Below are 27,792 nucleotides of genomic sequence, written 5' to 3'. Positions count from 1 at the left end.
AATATGATTATAATATCTTCTCAAAAGCGTAAATAATAATACAGTACATTGAAAATAAAATTGAAATTAGTGAGAAATTAAGCAGCAAACAACGATTCAGATGCGAAATAAGTAACGTAGAGTGTATTCATAGTAGGCATAGGCTATTGGTATATTTATGCTATACACGGAATCATGAGAAACTTCAATGCAAATCATATAACTGGCAGGTGATAGAAAAACAAAAAAAATTTGTGATAATTTTCTTAATTATGGCTATTGTTCTCTCATTTAATTTTATTACGTTTTAACTGTAATCATTAAATAAATAAGGTTGTATTGCTGGCTACAGTTATGCCTATTACAGGCAATCCTAGGGGGATTTGGATCAATTTAGAGGATCCCATTTAGGCAGTATCCTGATCTAAATCCCCATAATTTATCACGGCAGAGGTACATTTACTCCGTATTTACACGGACATCTGGATTGTACTATTTTAACAATAACAGAGAATATATTTTACAGCAAACAATTAGACAGTTTATTGTTTACAGTATATTATTGTCAAATATTTTGATACAGGAAGAATACTACAAAGAATATCCAATGTTTACTTTATTTATTTTGATTTCTTTATATTATAGCGAACTTCCACTCACACCAGGAGAGAACTTTAATAAAACTTCATTTAATACCAGAAATTTATGTACTGAATATCGACATTATTTGAAATGCGAAAAACTAATATTAGAAAAAATAAAACTTCATAATAATGAAAACCAAACGTATTATGTGCGGATATTAAATTGTAGCAGATTGAATTTGGAAGATAAACATTTAATTGCTGAAGTATTTGATACTACAATAACATGGCTTCAATTTGTTCAGCTTTATGGAAGAGCCAATGAAAGGTAAATTTACTAAAAGAATTCTTCATTTCGATCGATATCAAACTAAATAATTGTGGCAGGATGAGTAGAGTTACATTAAGTATAGGTGTAGTGTCTAATTTATACTGGACTCTTACGCAAACGATCTACAGACGAGTTGGTATTCGACTACCCTGCATTGAACGTGGAAGATGGGTAGAGCCAAATGCTAAAAACTATAAATTTCCAAAAAAGTAATTTATATCAATGAGAAATATACAGTTCACTTTCCCAGCCGATTATAGTCGTAAAATCATGGGCCATATTAATTTTGAATCTTATTTCAATTTCATTAATTAATTTCATACAAAATGAATTTCACTAAAATCAATCTGAGAACCTGTAGTATTAGTAAATACATACGTACAAGAAATACTTCGGCCGTACACGAGGTGTTTAGCCGGCAGAAAAGATAGTAAGGAAAGGGGAAGGGAAGAAGGAGGGAGAAGAGATAGACAATAGAGAAAGGTAGGATCCCTCTGAACGGGATACGTATAGGTTTGATGTTGGAGTTCAGTTTTTAGGCTGCAAGGCCGTAGTCCCCGAAGTCTGTAAAAGAAAACCTGAGTGTAGCGAACACCAATAATTGAGTGCCGCCACGAATAGCTAAGTGTTAAAGTTAGTGTCAAGTGACTGTTAGTAGGACGACTTATATCTATTTAATACAATACTAATAAAACTGAACGTAAGCGCGGATCTTAATACTAAAAGACAAATAAGCCTGAAACTTTGAAGTAAACGTCAGGGTCAAGCTGGTGGGAGGGGTGGTAATCGTAAGTCGAGAGGGTATTTTTGTCGATGCTGAATTTTTTGATATCATCGATCAAGGTTAGACTGGGGGAAATCTTACCTACTCTAATCATTTTGTCGACATCCGAGTCGCTATTATCTCGCCAGGGTAAAGTGAAGAGATTTTCCTGCCAAATAATGTGTTTAATTTTTAAGTCGATAGGGGTCAACCCCAATATTATTTGTTATGTTTTATTTCTTTGTAGCGACTGGCTACGGCATTTATTACCATCGGGTTTATATACTTTCGGTAATCCGCACCTCTTCTAAGCTGGTACTCTTATGTACTGTACATGAAATGGCCGGATTAACGAGAGTATACTATACTTCTTATCTTTCTTTAGATGATTTTCTTATATTATCGCGTATTTTATGAATGATTATAACTGATAACAAATGCATTTAATTTTTTACTGATGTATTATTATTTGAAATCGATACGAATCCTTTTAAATTCTTTATTTGCAGTACAAATTTTGAAAATAATGAAGAAGTAATTAACACTTTCATAAATTCTCCTTTGAATGTTTCTTTAAGTCAAGATCTTAAGGATGTTTTCGTCAGTGAAGTAAACGTGACTGGAAGTAGAATTTCACGTTTAGGTATGCTAATTATAAAATAATTATTTGAAGTTTATAAAACTTTTAAAAATAGACAATTTGAAATGATAAGGGGTAATATACGATCATATTTCATATACTCAATTTGATTTTCTTAGGTAATAAGAATATCAAAATTTTAATTTTGTGTTTGAATAATGAAACATACAATGAAAAATTTTCGAGGACAAAATTATTGATTAAATCTGAAAAAAGCTTCATGATTGATTTTGAACGTAATCAGAAAAATCAAAAAGAATTCGAGAATAATGGATCAACTTATAACATTCCTTCTGTAATGTTCCGGAAAGAAATAGATTCTTGTTCAACAGGTATGTAATTTCTTTGTTATTCTATAATAAAAAAAAATAAACCATTTCTGCTCAGAAACTTTTATAGCAGGATAACACTCTTCGGTGACATTTCTGTTTTCTTTTCCTGAAAAGCATAAAAATGGTGTCCAGTAACCGAGTGGATTGGACACCACTCGGCTATTGGACACTACTGAACACTTTGTTAACCGCAAGTTCTCGTCTCAACAGCGTTTCCATGTTATTTTAACCTAAATAGGGCCAGTTTCCTATAGAATGTCCTTCTGGGAAAAACTTTTCTTCGTCAGATCACCCTTGTGTCCATTAATTAATCTTATAATCCTAGGTGGGTCTCAAATATCTTGCTACATGTAGGCCTATTTCTATTGTTTTTAGTAAGGAGTGTCAAATATGATTGCCGTAGTTTGAGCACCACTGCGTTAAACGAGCGAATAAAATATACTATTAATCAATCTTTATTAGATATACTGTACATGCCTTGTACCACTAGGCACAACTAGGTGTTAGTGTTCTCAATACAGTTTATATTACAAACGACAGGTATACGTTTGTCAAAGTATGTTATAAAATGTTAGTACGAAACGTACTATAATAAGATACAGTGCTGTAGAAATATCAGGAGTTACGGCGGTGCCTTTTTTACTTGGTGGTCCCCGCCAAGTAAAAAAGTCGCTGACTGATTAACAAGGTTTTGAAACAGCTTATAGATGTTCTTGTCATTTATCAAAGTACTGCAGTTCCAGGTGTCATGTTGGTTACTCTCTGCAATGTGGTCTGTAAGTGAAACCTTTGCACCATTAACATTGGGTAGTCAAATAAGTAATGTAGGCTGTCTTTGACTCTGAATTGAATGCATAGGCTTCTATTACCCCCTCTTGTAAATCTGTGTAAATAACTGTGAAAGCGTCTATGATTGGTAATAAATTATGAAGTGTAGTGGTTTGGAAGAAACTACTTATTACTAATCCTCTCCTTGTTCCTAGAGAAGAACTTGTAAGCGTTGCAATCCCTGTGAGTCTTCCAGTTACTTTGCCAGGTGTTCAACTGTTCAACCAATACGAGTGTCTTCGGGGCAGTGGCACTTATTTTCTTATAGGAGATAGGCGGAACCAAGTTATTTGCAACAGCCTTCGTCAATTCATCAGCACGCTCATGGGTCAATTGTGTCTTCGTGCGACCGTGTCTACGTGATGTAACGGTTGTTGAAATTCAAAATGATACTATTTATATTAGCAGCAATTGGGTACAGGTTGTTCCTCTTAATAAGCTTGATGGTCGAAGCATAGTCAATATTGATATTGATGTCGTGGCACCACTGAGCAACCATCATAATGGCAATTAGCTCGGCCTGGAAGATAGCGGTGTGGGGAACTATGCGGATTTGCTGGTGATGGTCTTTGATATTATTAACAAAAATCATAAAGATACAACCTATTTTATGTTCAGCTTCAGTAAGCAATAATAAGGTTGCGGTTGAGAGAACTTATTAGAGGCTGTTTTCAAGAGTGAGGAGAGTGTTGGAAAGGGTTGGCCTTTCAAAATCAATGACATTTTCTCGACTCAGAGTTGATTCGGATGTCTGTGCTTCATTTGATGTACCACATTTTCCTATACATATCGATGGGAAGTTTGTCATTAATCATCTGCAGACTTACATTGAACTGTACTTCTTCTGGTCTGTACTCCTTAGTGATTAGGATAAGTGATTTTTGCTGACCAAAAATAAACTACATAAAAAGGTTACGATAACAGCGTTTAAGTTTCTTATTTGTTACTACTGTACTACGGTTCTTGTTGAATGAATGAAAAACACAGGAAAAGTTTATGGTTTCCTGGTACCGCAAGCTTAAATCTAACAATAAGTTAGAAATTTAATAACATTAATATGTATTATGATAAGTGATGATTGACAACTTAGCCAGATTAGTCTTCTCTAACAGATAAAAAGTATTGTTCAGACTTTAACAAGCTACGTTCTTCCCCCATTCATATTTTAAGCGTTTTTATTCGACGTTTACGGTCCTCTGAAAAAGTATTTGAACCGATTCTTTCAGTTTTAAGTTTTGCACACCAGTCTATAAATCTTACATGAATTTTTAAGCAATGTGATAGAGTTCTAATACAAAAGAAAAACTCATATTTACTTCCTTCCATTTTGTATTATTTTACTCGAACAGTATATTGATTGTAATTATAAAAAATGGTCTTTCTGCCGAAGCATTACGCAGTGGAATAGATAAGAAAAAAGAGTATGATTTGGAATTGAATATATTTTATGATCATATTTTGTATATTTTATATTCTGTAGAAATATTATGTATTAGAAAAAGGAGGAAAAACTTAGTAAAAAATATAGTCGACCCCCTATAACACTGTTGATAATTCCGTTTTATATGAATTCCATGTTGTACGTGTCACTTAGATTTTACTAATACGTGTGCCGGGCTGTGAACGGCTCACGTATTTGTAAAATCTAAGTGACTCATACAACACGAAATTCATATAAAACGGAATTATCAACAGTGTTATAGAGGGGGTCGACTGTACAAATTACATTATAAAATTCCACTAAAACTACGTAAAATTTTACATTAATTGAAGGATTTTTATGCATGTAACATGAGTACCACCAGTACCAAGTGGACAAAACCATTAAAAACTCTTAGTTGAAGGGTTCGCGCTTCGCCAACGGTAGAGTTTTCCGGGTTTTTTTCACGTTAATAATTTAGTAACACCTAAATTTGGACCAGTTTCCCCTAGAAAGTGCTCCCTACAGGCATATCGTCAGGATCTCCCATAGGTAGTGCTGACGTAAACAAATAAAACAAACCAGCAAGCAAAATTGAAGTTTTATTATAATATATAATTATTGCAATAATCTTTTACTCTTCTAAAGTTCCATGCTTGAACGAAGGTATATGTAAAAGATATGGAACAAAATTTCATTGCGAATGCAAAGATGGATTTGTTGGAAAATATTGCGAAACAAATATTGACGATTGTGCATGGAATTCTTGTCAAAATAATGCCACGTGTATCGATGGAGTGCAAGTATGCCAATCTTATAATTTACCGTATATTAAAATTTATTACTATAATAATATCATTACTTTATTATAGAGCTATAAATGTTGTTGTTCGCGAAATTATACAGGAAGATTCTGTACAATTCCAGAACATTGTGGGAATAAATCATGCAAAAATGGCGGAACCTGTATGCAAAACAAATGCCTATGCTCTATTGGATTTACAGGAGAATCATGCGAAATAAATATAAATGATTGCATAAATAATGATTGCATAAATGGTGGAATTTGCATTGATGGAATTGGCAATTATACTTGCCATTGTCCTCCTCAATATATAGGAAAATTTTGTGAGAAAGGTTTGAAATTTGATATTTTTATAATAAGAATCGTGTTTAATAATTTAAGAATTTACATTGTAATAAATATTTTTCCAGAATTTCGCGAAGGAATCACAATGAAATTTGACAATATGAGAGAATGTGTACCAATTGATCACAATGAAACATTGGATGAAATTACATTTTCAATTTGGATAAAAGTTAAAACTACGAATTCTGTAATGGATATTTTATCGTTTAGTCATACGGAACCATCTTCAAACGAAAATAAAAAAGGAATAAATGTCATTAATATTCATTTAAGTACAGAACCGAGTATATATTTTAGAATGTTTAATCGCTATTTCAAACTAACGGATAATAAGTAAGTTATACTGCTAAAATAATAAGATATTTTAATATTAATTGATTTTTGGCCACCCTTACCATTCACAGGTCTTCAATAGGAAATGTTATAAATCTTACACTTTAATTTAAAAATAAAAAAAAACACGAAAAATGTATTAAATTCAAATAATATAACACTATTTTCATTTCAGTACTATTAAAAAAGAGAAATGGTATTACTTTGCATTTACTTGGGATAGTGAATCTGGAGAGTTAGTCACAAAATGGAACACGGACATTACTAAAATAAAGAAATTTGCTCAATATAAAAAATTATGGCCCGGACAATTTCTTATCGGATGTGGCCTTACGTTACAGTATAAAATGGACACCAACTCTGTATTTAAAGGAGAAATTTATCAAGTAGTGTATACTAAAGGCTATTGTCATTAACGTCATACTTTCACTAAACACATTAAAATTTCTTCTAGTTTAATATATGGAACCATATCATCGATATTTTTGCTACTGAACACATACAACATGACTGCGGTTTACTCGGAAATGTTGTCGGTTGGAATAAAGTAATTGATATATTTCAAACAATGTCTGAAAATTACACTTTGCCAATGGGTACCAAGAATTGCACGAGTAAAATAAATTATTATTTTTTACCATAAAATTACAAAGAATGTTTGGTTTATTGTAAATCTAAATCTAAATAAACATAATGTTTGGTTTATTTTAAATAATAATAAATTAATTACTATTTTTTCAGATTCTTGCAATGAAGATGACTGTTACTGTTACCGAGCACCGAAGGATTATTGTAAGTGTGAATTAAATAATATCATATATTAATTTTTACTGATACTGATATTTATACTATCTTTGTCTATAAAATTCAAGTTTAATGCTATATTAACTGCTTTATCTATTATATTTAGATGAAAACTGTTGGAGAAATGTAAAAACTTGTAATCCTAATCCTTGCAAAAATTTTCAAAAGTGTGTACAAAAATCAAAATACGCATTTTGTCAATGTTCAGAAGAATATAAAGGAATTTATTGCGAAAGTATTAATTTTGTTAAGATAATTTAATTTGATTGAAAACATATAACATATTTTTATTTTTAGAAAAGTCTGGTTGCGTGGTAAACGGAGTTACTATTCCTGTAAGTATAAATACCCGCATATATTGAAAACTTTAGCTAAATCTTGAAATAATAATAACAATATTACATTAATAAAAATGCTAGGATGGTTACGTACTTTCGAAGCAATGCGAGAATTGTACATGCAGTGAAAGAAAATTGAATTGCGTGAAGTTCCATTGCAAAGAGTTAAATTGCTTACCGGTAATTCACGTTTAAAAATATTAAAATTGTAAATTAAATTAACTTTTCTATATTGAAAAAATGTAAAATTTATTTTTAAATAGAAGCTTTATTATTATCATATAGAAATTTTGTAAAACTTAGGCACAGTTTTGCAAATATTAAGAGAAATAGATGTTAGTTTGCCCCTTATGGGGACATGTTTGCCTATTAAGGGATAAAACTTTCATAAAGAAATAAAAGTTTAACCCCGCGTGGAATTTAACGTAAGGACGGAGGATGTTACACATTAATATTTTGTTTCCCCATAAAGAACTTTAACTTATGAGCTTATGTAACGTTTACAAACAGCCTAAATGGTACTTCTTTACTAAAAAAGCATGAACAAACGGACGTGCAAGATAAAGTCTATAATACTAATTTTATTTTATTTAACTTGTTCTCTGAATTTAAAAAGTTTACGCTATTTGTAGATAATTCGTATTTATTTTCCTCAATCCTTCGCTTAAATATAATGTAAATATTATTTATTTTTTAGAACGAGATAGAAATTATGACTAATGATATTTGTTGTCCCAAATGTTCTTCAGGTAATTTTAAAGATAAAGATCAAGGTTTTTAGATATTTCTTCATAATACTTTTCTGTATTTTTATAGAATATTCTTTCTGTACGTTAAAAAATAACACAGTGAACACATTTGATAATTTCGTATATAAGTATTATGGTGTTTGTCGATATTCTCTTCTTAACGATTGCATGGATGGACAATTTAGCATTTGGTACGAAGACGCTTACGAAAATAGCAGCGAAAAGATTTTTTTTGTGAAAATAAACTGTATTGAAGCCGCGATAATTCCAGAAGGAAAGATTAAGATCAACAACCAAAGTGTAGAACTTCCGTATCAAGAGGAAAACATAATCAGTATCGAGAAAGTCTCGGACTCCATAATAATATCTTACAGATATAACATAAAAATAACATGGAAATCTTCCACAGATCTTATTATTACATTATCTAATAATTATGAAACTAAAATTTGTGGTTTTTGTGGGAATTTCAATGGAATAAAACAGGACGATGCCGTTGATATGAATAACATACCACACCGGTTAATAAGAGTGAGTCTTAAAATTTTATGATAATTTAATGATGTAATTTCTTATAACACATTGCTTTAAGGTTAAAGCTAAAGATTTTATAAGATTAGTTTAAAAAACAAGCATTTACAATGGTGTACAGTAGACCCCCCCTATAACACCGTTGATAATTCCGTGTTATATGAATTCCATGTTGTACGAGTCACTTAGATGTTACAAATACGTGAGCCGTTCACAGCCCAGCACACGTATTTGTAAAATCTAAGTAACTCGTACAACATAGAATTCATATAACACGGAATTATCAACAATGTTATAGGGGGGGTCTACTGTATTTTCCTGTCATTTGTGTCTTTCTTAAAATATTCAATTTTTATATTGGCCTACTACATCTTAAGAAATGAAAATTTTTATTATTTTTTCGGTAGAGTTCGAGTAATGCTGAAGATTGCCAGGGAAATCGCATTGTTAAAAACTTAACTACTGAAGCTAGCTTAACTACTATGTTAACAATGACCAAAGATTACGAGAAAGAAAAAGATGAAAAACTAAATTCATATTCATGGCATTATATCAAAATCGCATTTTCCATTATTATTTTATTAATTTTAATTACAATAATTTTATCTAAATTTTCATGTTTTTGGTTTCGTTGCTTCTGTGAAGAATAAAGAACTCAATAAAGTATAAAAATTTTAAAAATTTAAGTCTCAAAATTAAGAATTATTTAGTGGAAAAGTGAATTGAGTTAGATCGATGGAATAAGGCAATACAACACATGGGCGATCTTCAAATAGGGGTGCTTCCCGGAAGCTTGGCCTTATTTAATTACACAGATTATACAGTACTGTGTAATATCTGTCACGGATTACACAGTACTGTATTATACAAACATCGCTAAACCCGATATATAAAATAAAGCTACACACCAACTGAATGCCGAAAATCTATCGGGCTAGTATAAGGCTAATTATTAAATGAATTACATAACCAATTTGGCTTTAGAGGTAAGCGTTAGGCGCCATCTCTTATTAACATTAATAATTATAAACTAATTAATTTAATTAAAAAATGGGTTCGAGTCCCGCTCCGGGTCGATTTTTTTCTCCCAGCAGTTCTAAATTATTTAAATTAATTAATTTAGTTTATAATTATTAATGTTAATAAGAGATGGCGCCTAACGCTTACCTCTAAAGCCAAATTGGTTATGTAATTCATTTAATAATTAGCCTTATACTAGCCCGATAGATTTTCGGCATTCGGTTGGTGTGTAGTTAATTGCTTTGTACAATACTCAGGCTGAGAAATTAAGCATGTTCATTTTTTCATATCAATGAATATGGAAGAATACGGAATAGTCGTTACTTCTTTTACTTTCCCTGCTCTGTTATATAGCAGAGGGAAAGTATGGATATTAGTGGGCACGATTTCGTTTATCGTCTTTGAAGCTTAATTCCTATGCTTTTTGCCGAAAATTTCTAAAAATTTGCAGGGAGGTTTGTGTATTAGGGGGATTGGTGCTGTTAAATTTAGATTGTTAATGGTCGGGATGGTGGGGAGATAAAGGGGGATCGTGTGTCACGTCTCCAGTTGGGTTAGATTTAATAACGATTTTACTTGTTATTAGAGTTTACAATATTTTTATAAAAGTCATTCCTGTAAGGTAGCCGACCCGGTGGAGATAGGGGACTTGAAACCCACTCCACGGCACCCGTGTAAGGTTGCCGTCTCCTAGATGGGATCTATTAATCCCGCGTCAGGATGAACCTAAGGGAAGGTTGTATGTGGGCCGTGACGGAGGAGGCAAATGATGACAAGTGTTTTACACAAGAAAGTCGTTTATTTGTTAACATTTATGCTTACATCGACAATCGACAGTCCTTCACTAGGTTCTTCTCGTCGAAGATGCGGAGAGGCAAGAACTTCGGCGTCTGTCTGGCCCCGGGGAGGACGAGATGAGGTCGCTAAGCAAGGCGGACGATCGGAAGGAGGAAGCGGCGGAGTCCAAAGTTCTTGGCGACGACACACTACAATATAAGTCACGACCTTTCGTGGAATACGGAGGAAAGCTTCTCTCCGACCTTGAATTTCGGATTTTTATAGTTTTTTCTCCTACTATTCGGACTTCTGATTGGCCTCTCGTCCCCTTCCTCTCTTCCCGATTGGTCTCTCTTTTGTTTTGGGATAAACTGAGACCGCCTCAGGTCACGAGAAAGGTCCGATTCCAGGTGTCTGCTCGACGCCTTTCTGTTGATTGTTCTTGGGGATTGTTGAAGAAATTGCAAGACTCGCGCTCATAATTTAGCTCCGTTACTCGCGATTTCTCTCATCTGGGCACTCGAACGATCATATGCAATGATTTATCTCTCTTAAATCTTTCCCTCTTTTCCGAAATTGTTTCCCTAGATTGATTGTTTATGAGCGCTAGGGCCAAAGTTCTACCTGTTTATGATCACTTGTGTCTGACTTATAACTTTTCATTTTGACATTGACAGTTCGTTTAACACGTGTTGGAGTAATCCGGAACTCGTTGTTTACATTTTGTGCTCCGTTGTTTAAATTATGGGATTTTCCTCTCCCTTTCATATTTAATCTATCGTTATTATTTAATCGTAAGAATACCGTGATTTACATGATTTCGGACCTCGGTTGGGTCCTCACATTCCTACTTTCAAAATTAATCTTTTCGCCATTATGTTGCAGAAAGTTTAGTAACTCATTAATGGATTTTTTTGGATATAAACTGGCATAAATATAAAAAAATTGAATTGACGGAAATAAAGCAATGCAACATGAGTAATCTGCCAAAGAGCAGATCTGCCTTCTGTGAAGACATGGGAAATTTGGTTTGTAAGTCTATGGGTTTATTTGGAGTTTATTTTACCCAAAAAATAGGTTTATTTCACCTATCTAACACTTATATAGGTGAAATAAACCCAGAAAACTCTACGTGGCCAGTCCGTTATGCGCGAATCAGGATGGATATTAAAATATTGATTAACTACGAGAAAATTACAAGAATCCAACAATCTTCCTCATCGATATTATCTGCTTTGGTATTTTATTCATGTCTACAAAATCTTTATATCGAATGCCATGAAAATTACCACAGAAATCACATATCACCTTTTTATACACGTTAGGTAGACGAATTTCAACATCCGTTGCCGATATCTACGTATCGTTTATAATTATATCAATAGATATCAATAAAGAACCATTTAATGTCTTTTGCAACGTGATGGAATCCATTGAAAATGGACTACTGACGTTTCTTTCATCGATGGTATTTCCATTAATTTCTATTTCTAAGCAATGTATTCTCATAAAAATAACTTTTTTTGTATTTTTACTTTCGATGAATTCGTGTTCATAGAAATGCTGAAGTCACCATTTATTGCTATGCAATTATTTACAAGATCACATAGACAGCTTCCTGAATACTCGTACTTGAATTGATCAAAAGTTGTAATTTCATTCTAACTAAATATGCTTGAAAATGTATAGACATATTTGATATTTTCGTAAATTGATGTTGCTTTGGCATTTATCGTAGGAAAAACTATCAGTAGCCCGTTTTAAATGGATTTCTCACATTGCAAAATACATTAAATGATATCTCTATTGATATATACAGCTTTAATTTATTTTGTAAAAATAAAAAATATAAATAAACTATTTCATCGACAAAAGTTAATGGCATAGAAGACAGCAACCCACGTTCAATACAATACATGTACTGTACAGTACAAATACAATACACGTACTGTACTTGATGGAATAAGCCAAACTAAAACTTGGAAGATTCCAAGGGATCCTCCTACAAAAACTTTCCTCTGTATAAGTGTTAACCCCTCTTCAGTTCTATAAAATTTGTACATATTTATAAAGAAACAACCATAAGAGGCGATTCAATTTCAAGTACAAGTCCATACTTTATGATTTTATTCATTTTTAAATCTCATTAGGATTGTTGGACATTACATCTTATAAAATTTAATATTTTTTTCCTATATAATCTTGGTTTATTTAACATTAAATCAGCTGGCCATTTATATACATTTAAAAACTTTAAAATTTTCGATGTCAGTCATACTCTAGTCTGCCAATTTTGGGCCAATTATAGACCCCATCGATATACCGGTTTATTGAGTCTTCCATTTTTTAAATAACTGGTTAGATTATCACAAAAATTTAATATAAATAAAGGCAAAAGGCAATACTTATATATATAATGTAGCATATATATACCTTAGAAGTGTCATATAGGCTATATTAATAACAATCCTTTCTAATACAAATTTAAAGGATTGTCGTTCTCGTATATGCCACTTCTAAGGAAGCAATGCAACATTTGGGCTGTTTGCCATGGTCTTTCAGATTTTCTAGCTTGTATTTAAGTGAAGAAAGTTCGAAAAATTCCGCATGGCCAGGCCGTTTGAACAGGAGTGAACCCGCGACCAACTATTATTATTCAGTAGTTTTATTCACTTGATCATTAATGGGCTATAACTTTTATAGGGAAATACTACTTCTATTCCCAAAATTTAAAGACAAACGTAAAATTTAAATATAATTTAGTGCCTTTTATAGTGCTTTTCTATAGTTAAGTGGTTTATAAGGACACTATATTGTATGAAACATAGCTACTTAGTAAGAACAATCCAGTACAATGTTTTCTTTATTTTAATAACTAAATATGTAGATTGTTGAAAAATATCAATTGTAACTAATTTATTCATATTTATATTTTTTGAAGGATCAGATTAAAAAGCTAATATTGTCTTTCTAAGCGATTCTCCAAAATGGAACTGAATCCACATAGATAAAGAAATTTGAAAAAATAGTTCAGAATGTGGTATTTTGACATAATTATTCCAAGTGTTTTCTTCAAACTTTAATACAAACCACATTAATGATTCTAAATAAAGAATTAAATTGGAATTAAACGTTTATAAAACGGTTTAATCTGAAGAAAAGAAATGCAGGTTCCATTCTTGCATCTTTGGTCGATACATTTTCCATGGTTTTCGCATAAATTATTAAACCAATTATCAAGGTTTGTTTCGCATAATCTTCCTATGAATCCCACTTGGCATTCACATATCGAACTACTTTTATATTCTTTGCATATTCCATGATTTAAACAAGAATCTGCCATGAAAATAATTTGAGTAGAGGTATAAATAAAGGAAAAATGTTATTATTAAATCAAATTTCTTTAATATATAAATATAAAAATAGTCGTGGTTATAGACTGTGGAGGTGCTTAGAGGCAAGCATGGTGGATAGCAAGCATTGAATCAAGCGACTTGTTGACTCCAAGTAATATCAAACAGTTTTGCAATATGTTCTTGGTTTCTACTTCTTTAACTCCTTTGCAAGTTATGAGGACTTCAAATTATTGATAAAAAATCCATAAATTTCTAACTATTTTGGTATTGCAAAAGCATAAACTCTTCAAAATCTTCACCATCATCTACATTATTTGTAATTTCTACTGAATATATGTAATAATTTTCATCTTTGTGTATGACAATTCATCTTCAACGAGGAGTATTGTGTAGACAATTTATCGTCAACACGTCATAATATTTTTTCTCTGTAAAATGAATTATTATGACCATAACACAAAAACTTTCCATTAAATATAAACGTTATTATGAAATTCATTTTGTAATTTTGAAAATTAAATAATTTAATACAATATTTAAACAATGCAATTATTATCATTACTATTATTGTTTATAAACAATAATAAATGTACATTATAGTAGTAAAAAGTATAGGAATTTTTTCGTTTATAGTTATAATACAGTAGAAGTTTGGCATCTATGTGAGCCGTGCTGAATTATCTGAAAATCTGTAATTTATCCACATTCGATAAGTTATATGCGATTTGAAGGTTGCAGGCATTGCTGTATAGTATATTTTGTATCAGTGTGCGCTGCAGTATTCTTTCTATTATTTTATGCACCTCTTTAATCAGCCTGAAAATGATACAGTGTATAATTAAATGTTATAAGTTTCATTGAAGAAGTTGCAGAAAAGCTAATAAATATCTGCAGAAAAGTTGCAGTTTACAATAAATGATTTATGGGCAGATAATATTTATTTTCCATACATATACTGTATTTTTGCTGTGGTCTTAAGTGACCTCTAGAATTCTAGCATTAAATACATTATTTTGTGCCAGATTATCGGTTATTTTTCAGAGAATGCCGGATTAATAAACGTCTATTGTATATTGTTTGAAAACAGAAAAATAATGAGAATCATTATAAAATTGTTAAAACATAATATTTGAAATAATTTATTATATTTTTAAACCCTTAATATACATTATAAATGCTTTAGTATAGCAGACAATATTGTAAATATTTTATATTGCTCTGCAATTATTATGACTTTCCATCTAAAAGAATGTTTCTTAATTGTTAAACAGCAATATTTTTATTGTTTTCTTCAATGTCTATGAATTATTTCTTACATTAAATCATTTAGATCGCAATTATGATTGAACTTATAAAGAATTGTTATCCATGCGAATCTCTTAAATAACTTCTTCAGTAGAATCATTAGCAAAATCCCCTCCTGATGAAGAATTCTCAGAATAATTACATGATTTTTTTTACATTATGTCTATTGAAGAAGAAGAACATTTTATTGGATAATGTTCTATCATTGAATGTTGATGGACTGTAATTGTAGGGAATATTTCTGAAGAAACCTGAAGTAAATCTTCTTCCAATTTTGTAGTTAAATGTTGCATAATATTTTCATCTAGAATTTTAGACGAACTTCCATAAATATCATTTTTATTAAATATTGATGAAAAATGAGTACTGTCATTGATGTCAGTGGAAGAATTATGTTCTATCAATGCATTAATCCATTCGTTTGAGCTAAATCGAACATTAGCTACATTAATTTGATCTGTTAAGCAGAATGCTGAAGATCCCTTATAATCTCTTCTGGAAATTAATGATGAAGACATTCTTCCATTTATTGTTGTAGCCTCATCAAAATTAACTATAACATCTAAAATTTTTCTTAAAATTTCATGAAATGTGATATCTCTTCTTAAATTAACACTTTCATTTCTATACGTGTGTGAGGAATCATCGAGTTTACGCAATTCTTTTACACCATGGCTTTTCCTTCCCAATAAATTCTTTAATAAAGTACTAATCACTGATTGACATTTTTTCCAAAGTTCAGATGATATACGATCATCCCTTTTATCTTTCGATAAAGTATAGTTTATGGTATGTTTATTATTAAGGTCATCATCATGGTCATTATCATTGCCAGGAGATCTCATAGGATTTTTTTCACAAGATGATTTACGATTAGCATTGTATCTAAATATATTCAAATCTTTTTGCAAAGGATCATTAATTATAAGATTTCTGATGACATATTTTAAATCTTTTTGTAATTTTTCAGACATTCTGATTTTCTGAATATTCCTAATGAATTTCTCGAGAATGGAAGAGGTGTAAGATTTAATGAATTTCTCCAAAATTTCCTGTTCTTTCTGAGATAATTTCATATGTTTACTACATAAATTAATGCCATTTATGTTTTTCTGCTCTAATTTAATATTACTTTGCGTAGATTCATTCAATATAATTAATTTATCCATGTTAGATTTAATTTTATGATTTTTCTAACGTGTCTGTATTGTTATTAATACTGGAATTTCCTAAATTTATTCAAGAAAAATTTAAATTTTGAAAATATAGAAAACATTTTAAGTGCATTAAGATTAGTTTTATTCGTTAATAAAACTTATTACTTACGAAATGAGCTTCGTTCAGTGGATTGGGCTTTGCTAAGATTTCTACCAATTGCAGGTTTTATGCAAAAGATAATACCTGTTTTTATTGTAAGAATAATAGTAAATTTTAACAATAATAAATCATTGTTTAATTATAATTGTTTAATCATACAGGTAAAAAGAAATGTATAAAGAACATAAAATGATCCAAGATTTGATTTTAAATGATCTTGAATATTTCAATCCCTTTTGCATTGTTCAGAAAACTAAATAAATTATCTAATTTTGCTGAATTACTTTTATTAAAAGAAAAAATAGAAAAATTTCTTCAACTAAATAACATTAAATTTAATACTCGTTCAGCATGTATTGTGTGTCGCTTCTGTTAGTGTTTGTATTATCTTCGTTACATTTAACACCGTACACAGTACAGTAGACCCCCATAACACTGTTGATTATTCCGTTTTATATAAATTTTATGTTGTACGAGTCACTTAGATTTTACAAATACGTGAGCCGTTTACTGCCCGGCACACGTATTTGTAAAATCTAAGTAACTCGCACAACATGGAATTCATATAAAACGGAATAATCAATAGTGTTATAGGGGGTCGACTGTATTTCCATTCACAAACAATGAAAGAATACACGTACAGTATTATAAATCATTATTATCCTTCTAATTTTTTATAATTTCTTTCCTATTAGCATACACCCATCTACAACCTCTCTCTTCACACCTTATCACTTTCATGTTAACATGGTTTCATGGTAAGAAAATCCTTTACCACACCATAATAAATTACAATTTACACTATTATAAGTATGGAAAAATATGTTCAAAATAAATACTTAATGCATCAAGAAAAAATTCCATTAGAAATATTTTCTACATTTCACAAATTTCATGACCAGTAACTCATTTTTTCGCTCCTAACAATGAATCAAATTTATGATGAAAATATTTATTTAACTGAATAAAACACAATTCTTCTATATAAGTAAATGATAACAATGATTCTTTGGGGGACCTTCAAATCTAGTTGAGGAAAGTGGAGTGAATGCTTGCAGAGATACACCAACAAAGATTATTTTTATTTATGTGCAAGGCAGATGAAGAACGGTGTAGAAAATTGACACCATCTCGATGAAGACATCGAAATATCTAAGAGGATTTAACGTAGACGACCACACAGTAATTTATAAATCGTCGTCCATAGATCATCATTAGGATGAAGGCTAACGTCTATATGAATCTCCAAAAATGGTCATAAATACACGTTTCGAGAAATTCACAGCAATCCCAGAAAAATGGAGAAAATTCCCTTATTCTTTATTGTTAATGTTATTTATTGTTGGTTATAATAGCATAACAATAGTTACATGTAAAAATTGAAATTTGTCAAATTTTGAATTTATAAGGCAGACAATTAAATAAGCATGCCAAGTGATTAGCTTGAAATACAGTTACGTGGATTGTTTGCTATCATTTTGCAATAAGAAAAGATTCAAAATGGAAAAGTCGTTTTCGCAAATAAAAGTGTTTAAGACACTAACTAGATACAACCCGATACTACATAATATTATTTTATTCCTATTAAGATTGTTGTTATTGTAAAAGTTTGATAATCCGGCACATACCATAATACAGAATAATGTATTATCGAAATTTTCAGTATTTTTGCAAAATTGCTAAGTCATATGCAGTCTGACATCGTAGATTTTGTATCAGTACATGCCGCTTTATTTTATTTAAATTTTCAAAAATCATTACGTTGAAAGTCTGATAAAGTTATTTAAACCACAAATTATTCTTTTAGAAATAAAAGAAAATGAATTCCAGGAAAGCATTTTCAAATAAAGCTACACGAGTGAGCTATGTATTAAAGAAACAGCAGCAGTAGTAGTGTATATTCGATTCTTTGCAATGCCCCGATATTCATAACCACAAAAGGAAAATCTGAAGTTAGGTTGGAAACATATCGAATTTGCAATATAATAGAATTAAGATGTTCTTTTACGGAATTGTATATTGCATGATTGTAATATATATTAGAAAAGTATATTGGGCTATGTTATTGATTAGCTTATCCAGTTGTATTAAACAAGAGAGGAAACATACAACTGGATAAGCTAATCAATAACATAGCCCATTTTAATTGAAATGGGTTTACCTTAACTAGGTGTTTAAAAATCGCTCTACCAGGCAATGCACCCACTGACATACTAAAATATTGTTTCTTTGGATCAGATAATGTTCATTTTCACGTTAATTTGACGTTATTTTATAAATTTGTTCATTGAAAAACTAAAGAAATTACGTCAAATTTACGGTTTCTGAAAGGGTGGGAGAATTCATTCCAATTGTGACAAAGAAGATGAAAGACCAATAACTGATTTACTAAATGGAGCATGCCAAAGAAAGAAATTATTCGGCAAGATTCAAACTCTGAATATCTTCTGCCGAAATGATCGAGCTTACTTTCCAGGAAATGACAAAAACTCTACAGTATCATTTGACACTGTAAAATTTTGTCAAAGAGGGATATAATTCCTGTCTTAGACCTTTTACATAAAGCAAATACATACTCATAAAACAAATATATAATATACTTTTCAATGCAAAGAACATTGGTTCGAATTCCACTCGATATCTAATACAGTTTCGTGCCTTACTTTTTCTTTTTGGGTATGAAATTTAATGATTTATGTCCAACCAAACAAGAATAATCTAATGTATTCTAAAAATGTACAAAAATGCAAAAAAACTTGGGGAGAATTTCTGTATCTACGGATGTTAGTGTGCTTTTGTGAGAAGGGTACGATTGTGTTCGCCCCACTTTAAAGCTTAATAACTCCTGTGATTTTCGTCGAAAATTTATGAAATTTTGCAAGGAGTTTTACGTATTAGGGCCATTGATGCTGTTAAATTTTGAAGGTTGAAGGTCAACGGGGTGGGGAGAGAGAAGGGTTCGCGTGTCGTGTTTTAAGTGTGGTAGGACTAAATAACGCTTTTACTCGTTATTAGCATTTACATTATTTTTTTTTAAAAAAAGTAAAACTCGTCTCTACCCTGAAAATTAAGCTCTTTGGCCATTTTTTTAATAACTAATAAAATCTGATAACAGATGGCGCCACACGCAATTTTAGCTTTTTTTGCGGGGAAAGTTACGCGACTCGTTGCTAAGTTTTTATAATCGAAATTATTTTTATTTTTTTCGCATTTTAATTTCGATTTATAACAATTGTGTTTTATCGATAAAATTGAAACATTTTTAGAAATTATCTAAAAAAANGGAAGAAGGTAAGCAATGATATATTTGCATCATTTTAAATATACAGCTATAATCATTGTTTTTTGGTTTGTAATAAAGGTTTCGTCGTTTCTGATGGTGACTATCCTTCATATGCCGAGGAGTAAGTACCTTTTTATCATTAAAATATGTCGTAAATAAATTTATATATAGGAGCCTTGGTTTATATTAAGACCGGTTAAAAAAGCAGATGTGAAATAGCTTAACACAGTCATAAACTAGATCTCGGGTTAACAGACTTTGTAGCACCTTTGTGTATTAAATATTAAATATATAATTAATATATTCAATATTATTACAAACTAGAATTCACGAAGATATGAAAACTGAACTTGGAAATAAAATAAAGGATGCATTGAATCACGTTTTGCAAGACATTAAGGATGCTTTGCAACGTGGAAAAAACGTCAGCCAAGACTTAATCGATGAGGTATATAAACTAATATATTTTTTTTCTTAATAAAAATTCAAATTTTACTTAAAAAATACTCCGTTTTTCCTTATCTTCACTGCCATTGGTTGAACAGTATGATTGTCTTTACGGTGATTGGTTGCGTGCATTAATTTAAATTTTTAAACCATTTTTTAACTTCTTTTTCTGGTTTTTTTAAATAAAAGTATTTTAAAATTTTATGTTTAGTATATTAAATAAGTTTCAAATATATTAATTAGGTTAAGAAAAACTTAGATAAATTGAAAAAACTCGGAGTAGAACTCGAAGATAAAACTAAGAATCTTTTAGAAGACGTGAGAGACCGTGTTAAATCTTGGTGGAAGGATGTTTTAGATAAATTAACGGTTCACAACCAAACCCATTACGCCAGAAATTTTGATGTGGTAAGTAATTGCAAACACTTACATTAATTAATCATTTAAGATATGATGTTGAATATTTAAATTCGTATTTTAGTACGATGATGATGATGATTCTGTATCATTCGAGGATTTTATCAGGAGATTTCAGCTTCCTTAAGGTACAATTTTTAATTTATAATTTTAATTTTTAAAAGTTTTTCAAACTAATTTATGTATTTAAATGTGTACATATATATTTTTAGATAACCTTTGTACTCCTTAATATATGAAGAAGTAAAGCAGTTTATTATTTTCAAGCTTCTGTTCTTAAAAGGCTGATTTGTAATTGGATACATATTTATTTTCTTACAATAAAAATTGCAATAAATACAATTTAGAATACAATTTATATATTTTCATTTTCAATTGAGGAATTTCACTTCGTTCAGAAAAAACAATGACTTTAAATAGTGACCGAACAGATAACACTACTAAACGTTAGTCGTGGGTTCGTGCCTGACCGACCGGCTACTCGCGAATAGTTTTTATGGTCTTCCTTACGTTTATAACATCTAAATAAGGCACAATTTCCTATAGAGAAGTCCTCTCGGAAAGCATCCTTCGTTGGCACATTACTCGTGTGTTGCATTGCCTTATTCCATCAATTCAATCTACAGTACCAAATTTATCAAGAGGGATATGAATTCGGTTGTTCTCTTTCTTCCCATAATGGCTTAAATCCATTGTGAGAATTTTCAGACACTGTTTTTTATGCACAGTGAGAATCAAAACGTAGTTCAACCATCGCAACGTGTAGGCCTGATAGTAATTGAGTACCGTAACATGGCTTATAATATATACTCAATAACTATAAGAGAAAGACAAGTAATAAAGAAATAAAGAGTGTCTCGAAGAATTGCTTGTTAACAAAACTACATAAAATCTTTATTTAATTAGATACTTACAATGAAATCTTAATGTTTTAAGGTATAATAATGTTATGTTTTTTGAACAATACGATATTAATACTATAAATAATTTAGAATTAAATAAAGCACAAGAAAATAATTTTCTTAATAGTATTGTATACACTATTCCCAAATTATTTTCTCAATAAAAATAGAACATCGTAGTGTGCTGTATTTGTTCTCAAATTATTCTTAATAAAGCAAAAAATTGTAATCTGGAGAAGAAATGGTATTTTTCATTTGTAAGCAGAAGAGATGCTGTAACTTAATTGACTAATTTTACATAATAAATTCAAACCTTATCAACGCCAAAATATGAACTATTGGAAGTTTTTCTGTGTGTATGAATGTTAGTGCGTGTATGTGTGGAGCACGATTTCGTTCATCCACTTTGAAAATGAATAACTCCTGTGCTTTTGTCGAACATTTCTGAAAGTTTGTAGGTAGGCTTGTGTATTAGAGGAATTGATGTTATTAAATTTTGGTGGTTAAAGATAGTGGGGTTGAGAGATTGTGGAGTCGTGTGTCATATCTCAAGTACGGTAGGACTTAATGATCGGAATTTTATTCGTTATTGAGCTGCAATTTGAAACTAAATGCAGAAATTACAGTTCATGACACACCTGAATGTTGTCTGTCTGTTTTTCCTTAATATCAAGAAAGGAGTTACATACATGAAAGCTGAGACCAGAAGATATGGAAAGGTTAGCTGCAGGAGGCCCAGATTAATTAACATATAAGAACTTCCGATAAAAACTAGCAGTCACATTATTTCAATTCAAAAATTTTCCCTCGAGAGGAGTAAGATAAATTAGTGGTGCACATACTATTTTTATTTCCGACTACCCACCCATTTTGTGTAAAATTTTGTCCCTGAACAGATACTAGACGTTTTTTTAATCGTCAACGTAAAGTAAATTTTTTTCTGGGATTTGCGCTTATGTTTCTGCCTTATTAGTGGTCTGAGTAAAACATAATTTTACGAAACAATGGTTTTATTTATTCATATGGGTATAAATATTTATTTAATGAGAAATACTTTTAAAAAAACTTTACATCATGTGAAGTAATCTCTTGCAAAGAAGCTCACGATCGCTTCTATGTTCGGATCTATATTGTAATTTACAAGCTGTACAAGTGCGACTATGCACATGCGAGCGAGTGAATTTTCCGAGCGAGCGAGGATATGTGGCGAAAAGAGGCGAGACGCGATAAATATCAAACCCGGTCAGATATGCGCGAGAACCAGATTTTCGCTCTCGCTTCTCGCTTGTGCATTGTTCTCCTTTGGTACAACTATATCGCTCGCCACTAAATTTGCTTCTGCGTAGTCTCACCCTGTTATCCTCTGTCTGTATTAGGTACTAATACATCCTTTGTCTGTACATTTACCATATTTTTATAAATACAGTAATATAATTTCATTTCACTATTTTACTGATACCTGGTACTTGTTGAAGAAAAGCCTTATATTTTTTATTGTTAAATAAATTGAATTTTTCAGGTTTGTGCACCAATGAGATAAATTTCCAGCACGATTCTATTGTTAAAGGAAAAGTATGATATACAGGGGCAAAACACCATTAAAATAATTGAGAACATTGTGACGAAAACTTGTAGCCCGGCATTGTGGCCGTGTCGCAATAAATAATCGCTGGTTAAAATTAGTTTGGTTTATTTGGCTATGGCAACACGAAACGTGAGCGATCTGCAAGGGGAATGCATCCCTGAAAAGCTTTTATGGGAAGCTGGACCCTATTTAGGTGTTACTAACGTGAAGAAAACACGGTAAACTCCACGTGGCCAGCCCGAACCCACGACTAACTACCAGAGTTTGGTGATTTTATGCACTCGGCTACAGTACGGCAATTATTAGAATTTTAATAAAGTACCAAGCACAAACCGCTACGAGACACTTGCAGTCTAGTGTTTACGAATGTTTGACCCTGAAAACAGTTTTAGGTCGACTTTCGCAGGAAGTTGACGTGAACGCCTCAGGAAAAGTCTGGTTTCTAGAAGACTAGCTAATGCAAATATTCAAACATGTCACGAAAATTTTGGTCATATGCATTTTTTATATAGGAGGGAACCAGAAAAATGGCCCAAAACAAACATTTCTCTACAGTATAGAATTACGAAATTTTCTGAGGTTAAAGACAACGTTAAATAGAAGATAAATAAATTTTAACCGATTCAAATCCATGCATAAAAAGTTAATTAATGTATAAGTTAATTAGTTAGTTTTGATATTCATGATATAATGGTACCTTGCTTAACGAGCACCTCGCATACCAAGTAATTGGAATGTCGAGCATGAGCATGATTCCAATGACGTTCCGAACGCCATTGTCAAGTTTCTAGGCTTACAAGATGGCGCCGCTCAACGTTCGACGTTCGTGTATTAAAGATGAAAACTTCGGTTGCAACCTCTAATATTTAATTATAGCCTTTACATAGTCCAAGAATTTGTCATATCTTTTGACTGTTTATCAGACATATTATCTCTCTGTAAAAGTTAAGAAGGCCGTACCAGAGGCTTAGCCTTAGAAGAGAAGTGAGAAGAGGATAAGGGAGGGGGGAAGGGGAAGATGGGGCAAGTTTGATAGGAAAATGTGAAGAAGAGATTTGTGAGCATCCAGCACCTTGCTTTGTTTATTGGAACCTAAATAAATGTAATACAAAATGTAGGTACATGCCTGAAGAAAAACAATGAAACTGCTCCAATTTGTAGAGTATAACAGACCGCGGATAAAACAAAGACCATAGTAGACAACTCGCGACTTAGTGAATACAAATGTACATGGCAGTTTAGAACGAATAAAACATAACATAACATGAACCCCAGCTTGGGGGGGACCCTGAAGACCTAGTATTAGTTATACTGGTCCAGGGGAACAAAAGAAGGACAAGTGGCCCGAACCACTAGGCTTGCGCGAATAAAAGAAAGAAAGTTAACCGAACAACCGAACTTAGTGAATACAAATGTACATGACAATTTAGAACAAACAAAACACAATATAACATAACATGAACCCCAGCTTGGGGGACCCTGAAGACCTAGTATTAGTTATACTGGTCCAGGGGAACAAAAGAGGGACAAGTGGCCTGAACCACTAGGCTAGCGCGTATAAAAGAAAGAAAGTTAACCGTACAACCTTGCCAGGCTATCCAGGCTGGTTGCATTGCTGAGGCAGGTTGCGATGAGCACAAACACAAAGGTAAAATATTTGCCGGCTAGTCTATTGTCACTGGAGAACGGAGACCATCTTGGCTTGCGATGGTCCCTGAGGTAAAGTTGGGAAAAGTGTTCCCTGTTTTGAGAATGAATGTCTTGAAGACAGTTGTTGTAATGTTGTTAGTAAGGAAGTCCTGACTTCGACAGGGCCAGTGGAACCCCTGAGAATACATTACATGCTTGAGCTGCTTGCGATGAGTGACGTGTTTAACACAGGTAAACAAAATGTGTTCTGGAGTTTCATCTTCTTCCTGGCATTCACAAATACTGGTCCCTTTGTTTAAGAACCTGTTGAGATATTGTTTGAAGCCACCATGACCAGTAATGTACTGGGTAATATGAAAATCAGGATTGAAGTGGCTCAATTTATCCCTCCCTTTGACGTCCGGGAAAAAGTTGAAGGTCACTCTGCCTGTCGTCTCCGTGGCCCACCTCTCTTGCCACCTGTTGATTGTGAATTCTTTGAGCTGGTTCTTTACCCAGTTATAGGGAACAAGCGAGAAGGTTGGACCATTTAAATGACTTATAGCTTTCTTTGCCAGAAAGTCTGCTTTGTCGTTACCTATTTCTCCAGAATGCCCTTTTGTCCAATGAAAGTGTACTTTGATGTGATTACTTTTCAGATTAGACACCATGTGGATGATATCTTTTATTAGCTTGAATTTAGTGTTCATTGCTTTTATTTGGTGAAGAGCCACCCTGCTATCGCTAATAATTGTTATTTCTTCTTTGGTCCTGTTATTGATTGTCCTCTGAATATGCTCCAGGGATTTGAGGATGGCCAGACTCTCTGCCTGATTTATCGTACAGAAGGGTCCTAGTTTGTAATAGGCTTGATGAACCACCCTATTGTTACAATCTATTTCTACAAAAGCTGCACCCACCCCCATTAGGCCTTTTGACCCATCTGTGTAAAACTTTGTAGCTATGTTTTTGTTTTCATCTGTGCAAAGTACCACATCTGGGGGATCAGTGGCCGGGTGCAATAGGTAGTAGTCGCTGAATCTATCAGATCCATGGTTGTGGATTTTGACTGCAATGTCTTTCACTTGAGTAGGGGTGGTCTCAGATATGGCCAGCTGATCAGAGAAATGCCTAAGTTGGAAGTCCCAATACCCTTTCGAGGCTTTAAGGTCGAGGGGGACAGAATTTGCAATCACCTGCAGCCCGCTAGTCGGGGCCGTGCGATAGGCCCTGCACACTGTGATGAGATAGCTTCGTTAAATGGCGAGTAATTTCCTTCTAATTTGTTGTTTTCTTGTTGCATACCCCCAAATCTCAGCCCCATACAGGACTGCTGGTTCTATTGCACAGTGGTAAATGAGTGAAGAGCTTTGGTAACTCAGACCCCAAAGGTTTCTGCTAATGGATCTCAGTGCATGAGCCATAATGATGGCTTTTTGTTTTATGTATTCTATGTGCAATGTCCAATTCATTAGACAATCTACTTGAAGCCCTAAGTAACTTATTTTATCGGTGCACTTAATCTTTTCATCCTGTATTGTAATCCTCGGCTTATTGTAGAGTGGGTTCACTCTCGGGAACACTGCACATTGGCATTTTTTAGTATTGATGATAAGTTTATTGTCAATAGTCCAGTCTTGTATCATCTGGAGAAACTGGTTCATCTCTCTTTGAAGAACTTCCTGGTTCCTATGGGACAATAGTACGAGGGTATCATCGGCAAACCCTATTATCTTAGCTCTCAAATTTTCATGTGTCTTGTCTTGTATGCATAATAAGCTGTTGTACAGTATTAACCAAAGAAGGGGGCCAGAACTCGACCCTTGGGGGCAAACTCTTGTGATTTATTTAGTGGTCATGTGGCCTGGTAAGCCCAGCCTAGCTTGCCGATTGGATAGAAGCCCTAGAATGTTGGAAGAGCATTTAATGTACTTTAAGGCAAAAACGTAGTGTTATAGCAGGCTACCAGGCATGATCAAAAGCTCTTTTTATATCTATGGATACTGCTAGGGTGTGTTGATCCTTTGTCTTAGACTCCATTATGGTATTTACTAGTTCCTGGAGGGCCAAGGTAGTGCTTTTCAATTTTCTGAATCCGTATTGTTGAGGGTGAATGATCTTATTAGTTTCAGTATGATGCTGAAGACGCCTGGCCAAGAGGAATCAGACATAAATTGCTGAAAACAAAAAAAATCACAGATAATATTATCTGTGATTTTTTTTGTTTTCAGCAAATCCGATTCGCATTCTAGTTTGCTTTATTCCGTGCTAGAAGAAAAGATGATGATGATTCAAGCTCCTTAACAATATATATTGTATTATTGTCATTGCATAAACGTTATACATTAAATATTTGAGTATTTTCTTCGGCATGGAACGTATTATCGTATTTTACATTAATTTATATGGGAAGATTTTGGAACAAATTACACTCGTTAAGCGAGGTTTCACTATATTTGAGTAACCTAAGAATTACATCTCTTGTACATTAATGATAAATTACTCTTTACCCGGAATTAGTAGTGTCTTGCACCTGTACTGTACGTCAGTTTTTACTGTTAGCAATAGAGTGCCAGTCCTCTATCTAAACCCTTTCGGGGAAAATTTTCAATTGATTTAACATAACTTCCGGTTAGGTTCGAAGGTTCGTATATACGGACTTCCAGTCACTAATCTCTCTACGTCTGGTTTCGTATTTCATCTATCGAACTCTGTTCTCGAGATTAAGGAAGGGCAGACAGCCAACGAAATAGACCGACAACAGTGCTACTTTACAGGTCTACAATTTTTTCAAATTGAGGCCCATTTATAACACTACAAAGGAAATGACAAATTTTAAGCCAACAAGTGACAGAGTGAATAAAACTAACGAACAGTGGTAATTGGTCGCAGATTCGCACTTGGACAACGGGCTGTCCATGTGAAGTTTTTGGCTTTTCTTGACGTTTATAACACCTAAATTGAGTCCAATT

The 27,792-nt window shown here is 32.5% G+C and overlaps 4 protein-coding genes across 4 annotated transcripts; 2 read left to right on the top strand and 2 right to left on the bottom strand.

Annotated features, from left to right (window-relative positions):
• Positions 1-138: 138 nt before the first annotated feature.
• On the top strand, positions 139-9,378 carry LOC111620801 (the record flags this gene model as incomplete). The annotated part of the gene is made up of 16 exons (XM_023362796.1): positions 139-209; positions 625-891; positions 2,167-2,300; positions 2,417-2,629; positions 5,526-5,680; positions 5,750-6,014; positions 6,093-6,360; positions 6,536-6,746; positions 6,815-6,974; positions 7,102-7,152; positions 7,271-7,399; positions 7,462-7,499; positions 7,584-7,682; positions 8,200-8,251; positions 8,319-8,782; positions 9,190-9,378. Coding segments are annotated over exons 1-16 (2,730 nt in total), but the record flags the coding sequence as incomplete, so codon positions are not given.
• A 5,718-nt stretch (positions 9,379-15,096) lies between these two features.
• LOC111620800 lies at positions 15,097-16,703 on the bottom strand. The gene is made up of 2 exons (XM_023362794.1): positions 16,567-16,703; positions 15,097-16,469 (listed from the first exon to the last, which is right to left on the bottom strand). Exon 2 carries the CDS (start codon positions 16,407-16,409, stop codon positions 15,393-15,395), a length of 1,017 nt encoding a protein of 338 aa, XP_023218562.1. The 5' UTR covers positions 16,410-16,469; positions 16,567-16,703; the 3' UTR covers positions 15,097-15,392.
• A 3,146-nt stretch (positions 16,704-19,849) lies between these two features.
• Positions 19,850-21,050, top strand: LOC111620799. Its single transcript, XM_023362793.1, has 5 exons — positions 19,850-19,961; positions 20,165-20,288; positions 20,531-20,695; positions 20,769-20,832; positions 20,917-21,050. The coding sequence occupies exons 2-4, from the start codon at positions 20,178-20,180 to the stop codon at positions 20,829-20,831; spliced, it is 339 nt and encodes a 112-aa protein (XP_023218561.1). The 5' UTR covers positions 19,850-19,961; positions 20,165-20,177; the 3' UTR covers position 20,832; positions 20,917-21,050.
• Positions 21,051-24,855: 3,805 nt separating this feature from the next.
• On the bottom strand, positions 24,856-25,746 carry LOC111620812. The gene has a single exon (XM_023362806.1). It carries the CDS (start codon positions 25,744-25,746, stop codon positions 24,856-24,858), a length of 891 nt encoding a protein of 296 aa, XP_023218574.1.
• Positions 25,747-27,792: the final 2,046 nt, after the last annotated feature.

Source organism: Centruroides sculpturatus, unplaced genomic scaffold (genome assembly GCF_000671375.1).
Source record: "Centruroides sculpturatus isolate CEXI.00-Female unplaced genomic scaffold, Cexi_2.0 scaffold89, whole genome shotgun sequence".
Classification (NCBI taxonomy): Eukaryota; Metazoa; Arthropoda; class Arachnida; order Scorpiones; family Buthidae; genus Centruroides; species Centruroides sculpturatus.
The sequence above is the reverse complement of the archived record's forward strand: the minus strand, read 5'-3'. Positions and strand labels throughout refer to the sequence as shown.

Excerpts from the sequence above, each read along its gene's own strand:
- LOC111620799 (XM_023362793.1), top strand. The coding sequence starts at position 20,178 with ATGAAAACTGAACTTGGAAATAAAATAAAGGATGCATTGAATCACGTT. Across the intron at positions 20,289-20,530 it reads GCCAAGACTTAATCGATGAG|GTTAAGAAAAACTTAGATAA; the intron begins GTATATAAACTA and ends TATATTAATTAG. Across the intron at positions 20,696-20,768 it reads ACGCCAGAAATTTTGATGTG|TACGATGATGATGATGATTC; the intron begins GTAAGTAATTGC and ends TTCGTATTTTAG.
- LOC111620812 (XM_023362806.1), bottom strand. The coding sequence starts at position 25,746 with ATGGGGGTGGGTGCAGCTTTTGTAGAAATAGATTGTAACAATAGGGTG.
- LOC111620800 (XM_023362794.1), bottom strand. The coding sequence starts at position 16,409 with ATGGATAAATTAATTATATTGAATGAATCTACGCAAAGTAATATTAAA.